The sequence below is a fragment of the Miniopterus natalensis genome, chromosome 11 (genome assembly GCF_054644295.1).
Source record: "Miniopterus natalensis isolate mMinNat1 chromosome 11, mMinNat1.hap1, whole genome shotgun sequence".
NCBI lineage: Eukaryota > Metazoa > Chordata > Mammalia > Chiroptera > Miniopteridae > Miniopterus > Miniopterus natalensis.
Window position 1 is genome coordinate 7,422,004 of NC_142091.1, and position 14,131 is coordinate 7,436,134.

Sequence of the window (14,131 nt, forward strand, 5' to 3'; positions counted from 1 at the left end):
TGGTTAGATGGTTGGATGGATGGTTAGATTATTTATTGGATGGTTGGATGGAAGGATGTATAGAAGGAAATATGGTTGGAAGGATGGTTGAATAAAAAGTTTGATGAATAGATGGTTGAATGGATTAGTGGATGGATGGATGGATGGATGGATGGATGGATGGATGGATGGATGGATGGTTAGATGGGTGAATGGATGGTTGTTGGATAAATGGATGGTTGGATAGGTTGATGGTTGAATGGATGCTTGGATGTATAAATGTATATTTGGATAGATGGATGGATGATAAGATGGAGAGATGGTTAGACAGTTAAATGAATGGATGAATGGATGAATGGGTAAACAGATGAATGCATAACTGAATGGATGGTTGGAGAGGTAGTTGGCTGGGCTGATGGTTAAATGAATGGATGGTTGGGTAGTTGAATTGGTAGGGGATGGATAAATAGTTGGGTGGGTGAGTATATGAGTGTGTGAACAGTCGGATGGATGGATGGATGGATGGATGGATGGATGGATGGATGGATGGATGGATGGATGGAGGGACAGGTGTTTGGATCAATAATAAATGGGTGAATGGATGGCAGTTGGATGCTTGGATGCATGCATGCATCTAGATTCACTCTGACAGATCATTGTCAGTTATCGGGAGTCTAATGTATTAACTCGGACCTTTGCTTCTCCTCTCTCACCAATTTCTAACCTGAGAGTCTTAATCCTGTTCAAGGGCCCTCTGAAACAAAGCAAGAACCTCCAAATCCACCCATGGGTTGTCTAGGGATAGATGCCCTAGAGGAGGAAGTGAAGCTTCTTGGTTGACAGTCACCTGAGGCTTCCTATTGACCACCTCTCCTGCACCCTCCACTCTCCACTGTCTCCCCTCCTCAGATAACTAAGGATAGACCCACACTGATGCCCACTTCCAGCCTGCTCCGGTGTCTTGTTTAATTAGAGCCAGTTCAGGAAGCAAATGGAGCCTATATACCCTTCCTTTGGGAAGGACCTTCCTATTAGATAAAATCTGAGGGGGGAAAACAGATCTGAGCCAAATCCTGAATTGGAAACTGTGAAACCTTATTTTTGGGCCATTTTAGAGGTCCTGACACTTCTCCCTCTTCTTCCCAGGAGACCAGCCTTGGCCCGAATTTAGGGAATTCTCCCACCTTGTCCCCATGCCTCCTCCAACTCTCATCCTACACAAACACCATTCTCACGCAGCCCCTCTCTCTACTGTTTTGCAGATGCAAAGAGTTTGGCAGAAATGTTGATAAGGTGGGTGTCATATAGCTACTTCCTCTCTCCTCTCCTCTCAGGGGACAATCTCCAAATCCCCACTGTTTTTGCAAAATACCCTCCCACAATCCCTTATGGCTGCTGAGTCACCCACCTCTAGCCCTTCTCCCCACAGCAAGAACAACCGAAGTTTTGACACCCCCGTGAAGGGGCCACCCCAGGGACCACGACTACACATTGACATCCCCAGGGTCCAGCTGCTAATCGAGGACAAAGAGGGCATCAAGCAGCTGGGTGAGTGACAGGGCCAGGAGCTCTCTGTCCTGCGCTGAGTGTGCTGTCCCAGGCGCGACACCAAAAGGGGCAGTGCCTGTGGTTCTAACCGAAGCCCTATCAACAACTCAGCAACCTTGAACGCATTGCAGCTTCTCTCAAGAGCTGTTTCCTTCTCTAAGGGAGAATTTTCCTGGCCTTACTGGGCCTCAACATTGGATAAAAACAAAGAGAAATTTGGGGACTAAAGATGGTGCCCAAAGGGAGGGCGCCCTGCTAATTGTCCCTCTTCCCCCAGGAGATGACAAGGCCACCATCCCCGTGGCAGATGCTGAGTTCAGCCAAGCTGTCAACCCACAGAGTTTCTGCAGCGGGGTCTCCTTGCACCACCCAGCCCTCATACAGAGCACAGGACCCCTCATCGATATGTCGGACATCCGGCCAGGCACCAGTACGCATCGTCCCCGGGAGGCAGCCCTCCTCCCGCACAGTGTGTCGGGCACAGCATGGGGCAGGGGCGATTTTTAAAAATAAAGAGAAGGGAGGAGGAGCGTGGAAGAACAGAAAGAGCACTGGAGCTAGAGTCTGAACACCTTGATTGCAGACTTATTGTGACCTTGGGAATATACCTAACCTTGTATCTCAGAGCCTCGGTTTCCTTACCTGGAAATGCTGAGAGGGGTGGGTGTTCTCGCCCTCAAGGGCCTTCTGCCTGGGCGCTGTAGCTCTGGACAGAAGAGTAGAACGCAGTCAGGGGGCAGCAGGAAAGGCGACAGTCTCCCCAGGCTGGAGGAAAGGTGGGGTGGGTAGAGAAGAGCGGGACACCACCCGCGGCCCCACCTAGACACCCCCCCCCCCGCCCCCAGGGCCAGCTGTGTGGTCAGGAAACAGTGTGCTCAGCATTGCCAGGGAGTTCTTGGTTGCTGCCTCCTTCCTGGCTCCCCACCTTCTCCGCCCCAGCCCGGTGCCCCCGGAGGCTGCTAGCTCTTGCTCCCTCCGTGTAGACCCGGTGTCCAGGAAGAGCGTGAAGTCAGCCCACAGCACCCGGAACCGCTACTCCAGCCAGTGGACTCTGACCAAGTGCCAGGCCTCCACACCCGCCCGCACCCTCACCTCCGACTGGCGCACCGTGGGCTCCCAGCATGGTGTCACCGTCACTGAGAGTGACAGCTACAGCGCAAGTCTCTCCCAGGACACAGGTGAGACCAGGGCTCTGCCTGAGTCCGCTTGCTCTCCTCCGGTTCCATTTCCCAGCTCCTGCCACCAGCCCATACGCTCCACCACCCGGGCAGTTTCACTTGCAGTTGGCCCCTGACCGGCTGTGTGGCTGTCACAGAAACACTGAGCCTCACTCACTGAGCTCTGCCTGCTCAGGGCTTCGTCTTGCTCTCCCCCCAGATGTCAGAGGAGATAGTACGCATGACATTTGTTGGAGAAAGGGCTCAGTGCTCCGGATAGTTGCTTACTTTCAAGAATGAACGGTGTTTGCCCTTCCTTAGCCTAGATCCTAATCTCGCCAGGCTGCCCTCGCGGTGGGAGAGCAGGAGCCTCTGAGCCCAGCGCACCTACAGCCGGGCTCTCAGGTGGCTGGGTGAGGCACAGGGGAACTGCTCAGCCCCGCCTCATTTACACCCTGCTCCCCATAAGCCCCTTATTTCCCCTTAACTCTATGGCTTCCATCTCCGCAGACAAAGGACGGAACAGCATGGTGTCCACCGAGAGTGCCTCTTCCACCTACGAGGAGCTGGCCCGGGCCTATGAGCACGCCAAGCTGGAGGAGCAGCTGCAGCATGCCAAGTTCGAGATCACTGAGTGCTTCATCTCTGACAGCTCCTCTGACCAGATGACCACGGGCACCAACGAGAATGCCGACAGCATGACCTCCATGAGCACGCCCTCAGAGCCCGGCATCTGCCGCTTCACCGCCTCCCCACCCAAGCCCCAGGATGCCGACCGGGGCAAAAATGTGGCTGTGCCCATCCCTCACCGGGCCAACAAGAGTGAGTGCCCTGACCCTTCCCCTGCTCTGTCTCCTGTCCCAAACCCCATGAGCCTGGCTAGGCCTAGCGCTAACGGCCCCTGGATCCTGCCAGCCAGGTGCGGTTCCCTGGCAGTGTGGGGTAGTGCAAAGAGCAAGGACTTGGGAGCAAGCAGATCAGGGTCCATGTCCTGTATTATCTCTGTGACCTTGGGCAAGTCATTTGACCTCCCTGGCCTTAGCTTTCTCATTTGTAAAAGGCAAATGATAGCATATGCTTGTCATGGTTGTAATGGGCATTAGACATGATACAGTGCTCGGCACATAGTGTGTTCTCATTAAGTAGTGATCAGTCCCTTGCTCTGAAGCTATGCCAGGATGGAAAAGGACCCCTGTGGGGTCAGCTGCCCAGTGGCCATTGGTCTCAACACTGCCTGAACTTAATTTAGACCCAAAGCAGCGATCCTGGCAGCTCAGCCTGTGGTAGCCAAACTTCATGATGGGCAGTGCCCCAGCCTGGCTGAGGACCATCTGACTCCAGGGGCCTGGCCAAGGCATACACCCCTTTGGGGTTGGTGGGGCAGGTCTGGGATGAGCAGGAGGCATGTGAGGGGGCCCATCAGCAGATATTGAGCCCCCAGCAGACAAGGCCAAGGCTGTCAAACCCTTCGCTGTTTGCTCGGCACTGGCCTTGCTAAGTGGCCACGCTGACCTGAGGGCTCAGGCCATCCAGAGAAGAGCCTACGGTGACAAAAGGCAAGGATTTCAGAGACTAGCAGCCCCTTCTAGCTGTGTGAATTTGGGCAAATTACTCAATATTTCTGAACCTCAATTTCCTTACTTGCAAAAAGCAGGCAGCCTGTCCAGAGGATGTGGGGGCTAAATGAGGTCATCTGCAGAGAGCGCCCAGCATAGGACAGGACGAAGGCACACCCACAGGAGACGGTGCACAGGGCAGGGGCGCAGGACATGGACACAGTTTCAGAAATGAAGGACATTCTGCCTGAAGAAGAGGGGACAGGGAGAAGGAATGGGACTTGCAGCTGATTTGGGGTACCTGAAAGACTGGCGGGGCGGGACAGAGGGGGGGTCTTGCTCTGTGGGTCCTCTGAAGGCATAATCAGGTTCTTCTCAGGGTAAAGAAAGGCCTCCTGGCAGCCGGGGCCCTCGGGAAGCTCTGGTCTGCAGAGCGAGCTGCCCGCCGGCCGAAGCTGAGCAGCCCGCCTGGCGGTTTACCCAGCAGCAAGGGCTGGGGGCAGCGCCACGTGCCAGCCCCGTGCTTTGTCTCCTTCACTGCCCAGCTGCTGCTCTAGGGGAAGGCGACTGTCCCCATTGCACAGGCAAGGAAACCCAGGCTCGGAGATGTCAGGAACCGGGCTCTCCTCAGCCCCCACGGCCCCTCAGGGCCTCCGCTTCCAGCCCGGGGAGGGCGCGAGGGGAGGGGGTGGTCGCCGCCCCTCGCAGCCTCTGCTTCTTGTTCCAGGTGACTACTGCAACCTGCCCCTGTACGCCAAGTCCGAGGCCTTCTTCCGCAAGGAGGGCCGCGAGCCCTGCCCCGTGGTCCCGCCCCGGGAGGCCTCCATCCGGAGCCTGGCTCGGGCCTACCACGCCCAGGCTCGCCACCTGACTCTGGACCCCGCCAGCAAGCCCTTGGGCCTCCCACACCCAGGGGCTCCCGCTGCCGCCTCCACAGCCACCTTACCTCAGAGGACTCTGGCCGTGCCAGCGCCCCCGGCTGCCACAGCGCCCCCGGCGCCCGGTCCCACCGCCCCGGAGCCCCCCGCTGCCCCCAGCGCCGCCCCTCCGGCCCCCGGCACCGAGCCTCCGAGGGCCGGGGGCCCACACACCAAAATGGGGGGCTCCAGGGACTCCCTTCTCGAGATGAGCACATCTGCAGTAGGGAGGGCTCAGAAGCAGGGGGCTGGGGCCTACTCCAAGTCCTACACGCTGGTGTAGGGGCACGGGGGCACGGCCTGGCACTCGGACCCTGCCGCGCCGCCGGCAGGCACCAAGCTGGCTGTTCTCCGGTATTATTTATATTGAACTGGCAGACGGAGCCGACCAACGGCGGGAAGGAAGCCCAGGAAGCCCGAGCCCTGAGCGCTTGTGCGGAGGACTCTTTTGTACAAATGAAACTATTTTCTTCTACCCCGTGAAGCCAGGGCACAAAGGATTGGACCGCACAGGCCGACCGCGCCGCCCCAGAAAATCCGCGCGGGGAGGTGCACGCAGAGGGGCGCATCGCCAAGCTGCACGTCTGTCTAGTCTCTCACCTTATTTTCAGACAGAGGCACAAAGACTCAGCAATTTCCCCTCCCCCCCCATCGAGGTGGTTTTGACAAAGACCAGAATCCCAACTCAGAGACACTGCATGCGATTTCACTGTTCCAAGAAAACCAGGAGTTGCTTCAATTTGCAGATGCTTATGTGTTAATACCTTTTTCTATGAAAAAAGACCCAGCGCCGTGTGCAATAAAGGTTATGTTTCTATGTGGTGGCTTTTTCCCCTCTGGCGGGGGCCCGTGGGAGGGAGGGAGGAAAGGCCCCTATGCCAGGCCATCACTTCTCAGGGAGAGACTTTGAGAAGCCTGGGCTCCAGCTCAGCTCGTGAAGCTTTTGAAAAGGCTTCCAGTTAGCCAAGGTGCGTCCTTGAGTACCTGTTCCGATCTCAGGTCTGTGCTGGGCCCTAAAGGAGACCTGCTGTGTGGCTTTGAGCAAGCTCCACGACCCCTCTGAGCCTGGGTTCCTCATCTATAAAATGAGGCAACTTTGGTGAGAGCTCTGAGGAGCCTGGTACCGGGGCTGGGGGAGCCTTGTACGGGGCTGGGGTGTCTGCTGGCTTCCCTCAGGGAGAGTACAGCATAGTCAGGGGAGCAAAGCCAGGGACCAGAGAGGGAGGAGGAGATTATAAGTACCCCAGGGGTGGGGCCAGAGCGGAATCTAAGGGCAAGGTGAGCCCTAAGGAGACGGAGTGAGGCCATCAAGTCAGAGAGGTAAGAAGGGCTCAGGAATGAGGGGAAATGGAGCTCAGCCAAAGAGAATCAGGCCAGAATCCTACTTCACCTGGTTTCAGAGGAGTTGGCAATTAGGTTGCCAGGTAGAAGCAGACGTGCCCACGGGCAGCTGTGCCCTGGAGCCATTTCTGATGAGAGGGTTAGTAGTGCAGCACAGGGCGTGGCACATGAGCTGGTCCTCCAAGGATGGGAAGGCGCAGACAGGCAGAGAGGGAAAGACAGAGGTTCTAGTAAAGGCCCAGGGGCATGAAGTTTGTGGTCTGGCAGGGCCTCCCTCCACCATGGGTGGAGCTCTCAAGTGAAAAGAAGGTGCCCTAAGAAGTAGAAGGGCGCTCCTGAGTTCAGCACCCCAGGCAAGGCCGAGCTGTGCATGGGAAGGTTGAGAAGGAGAGTCTGTGCCCCACAGCTGAGAGGAAGAACTGGAAGGGACTGAGGGTTGGGGAGTGAGGGAGGCAGGGGCTGTGCCCAGGGGTCTAGGCCACAGTGAGAGCTGCATACCTGAGGTGCATGGCCTTTAATAAACACACTTTCCAACAGGGAACTTATCCATAAACATTCCCTGAGCACCCAGTGAGTGTGGGACATCACAACGTAAGGGGCACGGTGACATAGGAGGGTTCCTCGGTGACTCCTGGGCTCACCCCGGAGAACCAGCTGATGGCATGAAGGAGAATGACCAGAACAAGACTCTACACTCCAGGCTCCTGCTGACAGCCCAGCTTCCATCCATCCTGGAGGACAGGGTGCCTCCCGGGCTGCTTGCACCAAACTGGGAGCTCCTCCCAAAACTCGGCTTAGAGAGCCCACCCCCTCCCCACACCCCACATGTGGGCACTGGGAAACACGAATCAGCCCCAACTCCCACTAGCACGCGTGGATGAACAAGTCCCCAGAAGCCAGAGTCGATGGAGCCAGCCGCTAAGGACCGCAAAGCAGCGCCCTGTGGTCTGTGCCAGGTCCGAGCAAAACACTTTCCTTGCATTGGCTCTGGGAACCTCGTTGCAGCTTGGGGAGGTAAGCATCGCAGTCTGCATCTGAAAGGGGAGAAGCTGGAGCGCTGGGGATTACTGACTCACCCAGTCAGAGGAGCAGGAAGAGATGGAGATGAGATTCAAACTCAGGAGTGTCTGATTCCTTAACCATGGACCCATAGTGACTGTGGGCCCGTAATGCCTTGTGTTCCTCTGTTCTGAGGCCGAGTTTCAGTTCTGTCCTGAGGATGCTGCCAGGTGAAGAGCCTCCTGGACCAGGCGAGCCAGCTGTGCTTCCTGGCAGAAAAGCAGCCGGTGTGGAATTGCCAGGGACCCATTCAGGGACATGCGCCTGGGTGCTCAAGCTCCGTTTCCTCCACTCAGGGGAGGGGCAGTGAGCACAGGGAGGGAGTCAGCTCCGGGGGAGGCTGGAGAGGGCCTGGGACCTGAGGCAACAGAGAAGCCAATTTTGAGCCAGTTCAGCTTGGGTTCAGCTGAGCTGGGCCCCTTGCTATGAAACACAAGGCCTGGAAATTCAGACAGGCTTCTGCAAGACCCACCAGGCTAGGCGCGGACAATCTACAACCTCAGATGGGCTTTAGCCGAACCACAGGCTGCCTGCTTGAGCTGCACGCGAAGCTCACTCACGAGTCAGGCAGAGTCCGCTCCTCACCAGGAACTCCTGGCAGGCGCTTCAGAGCATCCCGGCCCCTTTCAGGCCTGCGCTTGTCCACCACAGCCAAGGCCACCGTATGACCCTAGGGCCTCCACAGACAGCAGCACTAGCGCCCCCTGGGTTCCTGTGAGATGCAGTCTGAGCCCCAGCCCCCACCCGCTGGCTCAGGATCCGCAGTTCAGGAAAATCCACAGCGGATTCCTATGCGCGGTCAGATTCAAGCCGCCCTCTTCTAGAAGCTTCAGACAGGCCACACCCCCTCCCCGCCCTGCCAACAAGCAGAGCCGGCCTCGCGGGCCTCAGACTCGGCTGCACATCGATTCACCTGAGGAGCCTGGTTAAGAAACAAGCCGGATCTCACCAACCCCAGCTGAGTGACAGTCTGTGGCCGTGCAACCCAGGCATTTACTTTGACTTTTATGTTTATTGTGGTAAAAGATACATAGCATAAAATTTACCATCTTCACCACTGTTTTGGATAAGGGATTTTTTACCTTCTTTTAGGGAGAGGGCTGGCGCATCTTGGGTTGCACATGGGACAGTAGTAGCATCATAAACAGAACAAGGCTCTGCTCTCGTCTTCACCTGAACTGTGAGCATGGTTTCAAGGGTGTGCATGACACCCTGGTGACAGGGGTAGACTGTTCTGCCTTTTTCTTGTTGTTTTTGCCAATTTTTAAACTTACTTTTTATTGAGGTATAATTGACAATAACATATTAGTTTCGGGTGTACAACATATTGATTCAGTATTTATGTATATTGGGAAATGATCGCCACAGTAAATCTAATTAACATCTATCACCACACATAGTTACAAAAAAAATTTTTCTTGTAATGTGGACTTTTAAGATTTATTCTCTTAGCAACTTTCAAATATGCAATAACCATAGTCTCCACAGTCTCCATGCCATATGTTACGCCACCATGACTTATTTTATAACTGGAAGTTGGCACCTTTGAACCCCTTCACCCATTTTGCCCAGCCTCAGCCTCTTCCCCTGGCAACCAGCAATCTGTTTTCTAAAACTGTGAGTTTGGTTTTTGTTTGGTTTTTGTTTCTTTAATTTCCACGTGTGAGACCATACTCTTAGGTTGTTTTCATATCTTGGCCATTGTAAATAATGCCGCTACGAACATGGCGGTGCAGATATCTTTTCGAATTAGTGTTTTCATTTTCTTTGGTTAAATGCCCCAAAGTGGAATTGCTGGATTATATGGTAGTTGTATTTTTTAATTGTCTAAGGAACATCCACACTGTTTTCCACAGTGGCTGCACCCATTTATATCCCCGCCAACAGTGCACGAGGGTTGTCTTTTCCCCACACCCTCGCCAGCACTTATTTCTTGATTTTTTGGTAGTAGCCATTCTAACAGGTGTGAAGTAATATTCCATTGTGGTTTTGACTTGCATTTCCCTGATGATCAGTGATGCTGAGCATCTTTTCATGTACCTGTTGGCCATCTGTATGTCTTCTTAGGAAAAATGTATTTCAGATCTTTTGCCCATTTTTTAATCCAATTGTTTGAGGGGTTTTCTATTGAATTGTATGATTTTTTTATATATTTTGGATATTAATCCCTTATCAGATATATGATATGCAAATACATTCAGTAGGTTGCCTTTTCATTTGTTGACTTCCTTTGCTGTGCAAAAGCTTTTTAGTGTAATATTGTCCCACTTGTTTATTTTTGCTTTTGTTGCCTTTGCTTTTGAAGTCAGGTCCAAAAAACTCATCACCAAGACCAAGGTTAAGGCACTCACCACCTATGTTTTCTTCTAGAAGCTTTATGGTTTCAGGTCTTTTTTTTTTTTTAAATATATCTTTATTGATTTCACAGAGAGGAATGGAGAGGGGGGGAGAGAGAGAGAAACATCAATGATGAGAGAGTCATTGATCGAACCCACAACCCAGGCATGTGCCCTGACCGGGAATCGAACCCCCATCGCCTGGATCCTAGGTCGACGCTCAACCGCTGAGCCACGCCCGGCCGGGCGGTTTCAGGTCTTATATCCAAGCCTTAATTTATTTTGAGTTCATCTCTGTCTATGCTGTAAGGCAGTGTCCAGCTTTCCCAGCACCATTAGTTAAAGAGACTATGTCTTTCCCCCATTGTATATTCTTGGCTCCTTTGTCGCAACTGACCATATATGTGTGGGTTTGTTTCTGGGCTTTCTATGCTATTACATTGATCTATGTGCCTATTTTTTTGCCATAACTATATTTTAATTTCTATAGCTTTGCAGTGTAGTTTGAAATCAGGGAGTGTGATGCCTCCAATTTTATTCTTTCTCAACATTAGTTTGGCAATATGGGATCTTTTGTGGTTCCATACAAATTTTAGGATTGTTTATTCTATTTCTGTGAAAAAATGCCACTGGAATTTTGATAGGGATCACATTGAATCTGTTGATTGCTTTGGGTAGTATGGACATTTTAACAATATTAACTCTTCCAATCCATGAACACAGAAAATCTTTCCACTTATTTGTGTCTCCCTCAATGTCTTTCATCAATGTCTTCTAATTTTTAGTGTACAGGTCTTTCACCTCCTTGGTTAAATTTATTCTGAAGTATTTTATTCTTTTTAATGCCAGTAGGACTGTATTCTTAATTTCTCTAAGTGATAGTTCATTATTAATGTATAGAAATGCAACAGATTTTTGTATATTAATTTTGTATCCTATAACTTTACTGAATTCTTGTTTATTTATAACAGTTTTTTAGTGGAGTTTTTAGGGTTTTCTATATCTAATATCATGTCATCTGCAAATAGTGACAGTTTTATGTCTTCCTCTCCAATTTGAATGCCTTTCATTTCTTTTCCATGCCTAACTGCTCTGTTAAAGAAGAGTGGTGAGAGTGGACAGTTTTGTCTTGTTTTTAACCTGAGAGGAAGAAAGTGGAACTTTTCACCATCGAGTATGAGGCTAGCTGTAGGCTTGTAACATATGGCCTTTATTATGTTTAGGTACACTCCCTCTATATTTGCTTTATGGAGAGTATTTATCATAAATGGATGTTGGATCTTGTCAAATGCTTTTCCTGCATCTGTTGAAATAATCATATAATTTTTATCCTTTATTTCGTTAATTTGGTGTATCACTGTGATCAATTTGTGGCTGTTGAACTCTCCTTGCATTCCAGGAATAAATCCCACTTGATCATGGCGTATGATCCTTTTAATGTATTGTTGAATTCAGTTAGCTAACATTTTGTTGAAAATTGTTGCATCTTTGTTCATCAGGGATTTAGCCTGTAATTTTCTTTTCCTGTGCCCTTATCTAGTTTTGGCATCAGAGTAATGTTGACCTCGTAAAATGAGTTTGAAAGTGTTCCTTCCTCTTCTTTTTTTGGAAAAGTTTGAGAAGGATTGGTATTGTTTGAATGTTTGGTAGAACTCACCGGTGAAGCCATCTGATCCTAAACTTCTGATTGTTGGGAGGTTTTTGATTACTGATTCAACTTCCCTACCAGTAATCGGTCTATTCAGATTTTCTATTTCTTCATGATTCAGTCTTGACAAGTTGTATGTTTCTAGGGATGTATGCATTTCTTCTAGGTTATCCAGTTTGTTGGCATATAGTCGTTCATAGTAGCCTCTTATGATCCTTTGTATGTCTGTGATATCAGTTGTAACATCTCTTTCATTTCTGTTTTATTTATTTGAGCCCTCTCTTTTTTTCTTGGTGACGCTAGCTAAAGATTTGTCAATTTTGTTTATCTTTTCAAAGAACCAGCTCTTAGTTTTATTTTTTTCTATTGTCTTTTTAGTCTCTATTTCATTTATGTCCACTCAGAGTTTTGTTATTTCCTTTCTTCTACTAACTTTGAGCTTCACACATTCTTCCTTTTCTTGTTCCTTGAGATGCAAAGTTAGATTGCTTATTTGATATTTTTCTTGTTTCTTGAGGTAGGCATTTATTACTATGAACTTTCCTCTTAGAACTGCTTTTGCTGCATCCAGGGGAGCAGGTGGGATTTGAAGGTCCCTTGCTGCCCTGGAGAACCTACTGAAAGTCACCATGAGAGCTCACAGTGTCTGCCAAGAGGGAATGAAGCTCTGAAGGCTGATAATATCCTCAAATCCATTAACGTTGGTAGCAACCAAGAGTTGGCAGTTGGTTCTCTGACTCCAAATAAGAGATACTCCAGTAGACAGGGCAACATGTGGTTAGATGCTCCCCCAATCCAGTTGTGTCAGTGCCCTAACTGCCCCCCAGGAGGCTTCAGCTGTATGGCAGTGTTCTGCCTGGAAGCACTTTTGCTGCTGTTAGTGTCATTCTTTCTCTTTTTAGTTCCGCCTTTTTCAGGCCAAGGTGGAGGCACTGTTCCAGGCCACAGCCCTGCATGTCCATGGCTGCCAGGAACCACTCTTGCCCTACCCCCTGACACCCACAAAAGCCCAGCCTAGAGCTGCCCACCTAGTACCCAAGTGAGTGAATGGGGCCTGAGCACACAAACCCCTCACCTCAGCCTCCACCCAGAGTTTCTGACTCCATCCCACCACCCTGGGTCCTGCCATACCCTCCCCCTTAGGACTCCCAAGTCCCCACTTCTCAGGCTCCAAGACCTCTCCATGGGAACAAAAGGCTAAAAGAGAGCTGGCACCCTGCCCCTAACTTGGTGGACTGGGGGGAGAGGCAAGCAGGTCTGATTACCCTTAAGCCAAGAAGCAAACAAACTGCATACCAAGCCGAGCAGGGCTTGTTGTAGTGCTACTGGGGGTCCGGCTGGGTCCCCAGGTCCCTAGGTCCCCAACGCCAGGAAGGGAGAGAGAATTAGATGCAGCTTTCATGGAGGAAAGCCTTATCCAGTACCTGTTGTATGTGGTGCTTTGCCAGGCACTGGGGCACCAGGAGAGGAGGACAAGCAGGTAGTGGGCTCCCCCTGGGTGCATGTAATGGTCCCATTCTCAGATGAAGAAACGGAGGCTCAGTCTCTGCATAGTTACTTAGTCAGAGCTCATAGGTGGTAAATGGCAGTCACAGCCAGAGGATGGGTCCCTCTGACTCTGACCCTGATCCCAACAGCAGTGGCTCCCTCTCGGGGATCTAAAATACCCAGGAGATGTTCCTGAGGGGTGGGGTCACCCAGGCACTGCATCCCCTGGCCTCTCCTTCTGGCGGCAGCTGAGTGAGTGCTGCCCCTAAAGTGAAACAGGGCAGAGGAGGCAGAGACAAGTGCTACTAATTTCAAGGCACAAACACTGTTCTTCCTTCAGTCAGAGGCCCTGTTGTCCTCTGAAACATGGGAGGGTAGGAAGGAAGAGGAGAAGGGTAGATCAGGAGGCTTTTTCTCTGTTTACATGAAGAGAGAAGTGGCTCAGACCACCTGCCCAACCCCTCTTATTTGCCCTCTAGTTCCAGGGTCAGGAGGGAAGGCACATACTCATGATGGTGAGTACAAATGCCCACGTTCGCAACCGTGCCTGCCCCCAAAGTTACAGAGTTATTCTGATCTAGGTTGGAATTCTGATTCTGCCACCTACTAGCTTAGCCTTTCCAAGTCCCTCACACACACACACACCATCTTACAACTATGACCTTACAGGATTGTCATGAAGTGATATTCAGTGAGGCTTGTGAGTAGGTAACACGCTGGCATTAAGTAACAGAAGCTGTTAACAGGAAGCCCTGCAAGACCATATATGGGCCCTACCCGCTAACTCCTGTGTGAGCACACACATGTGTATTCATGAGTAACAAGGGAAGGAGAAGAGGGGGAGGAGTGTCTGACCACCTTGCTTCATTGTCGTGTGAAAGGGGTAGAAGGGGCACTCTTTCTGTGGCCTCACTGCGGTACTATGGGAGAAATCCCCCAGTGATGGGCTCAGAGGCAGGCAGCTGAGACTGGGCTGCCTGGCCCTGGGAAGCAGTCAGCCAAAGCTGGACAGACTTCTGTTTCCCTAATACCCTGTCACTTCCAGGGTACTTCACCCAGGGTGCTCCATACAGGTTATTTCATTAACCCTCTCAGTGCGAGG

The 14,131-nt window shown here is 51.3% G+C and overlaps 1 protein-coding gene across 1 annotated transcript in view; it reads left to right on the forward strand.

Annotated features, from left to right (window-relative positions):
• DSCAML1 (DS cell adhesion molecule like 1) overlaps window positions 1-5,440 on the forward strand; it is a 319,931-nt gene extending 314,491 nt beyond the window's left edge. Inside the window, exons 28-33 of the mRNA XM_087822175.1 lie at window positions 1,242-1,272; window positions 1,409-1,527; window positions 1,805-1,957; window positions 2,511-2,705; window positions 3,195-3,506; window positions 4,968-5,440. Coding sequence (XP_087678301.1) covers window positions 1,242-1,272; window positions 1,409-1,527; window positions 1,805-1,957; window positions 2,511-2,705; window positions 3,195-3,506; window positions 4,968-5,440 — 1,283 coding nt within the window. The remainder of the gene's footprint in view (window positions 1-1,241; window positions 1,273-1,408; window positions 1,528-1,804; window positions 1,958-2,510; window positions 2,706-3,194; window positions 3,507-4,967) is intronic.
• The last annotated feature ends 8,691 nt before the right edge of the window (window positions 5,441-14,131 follow it).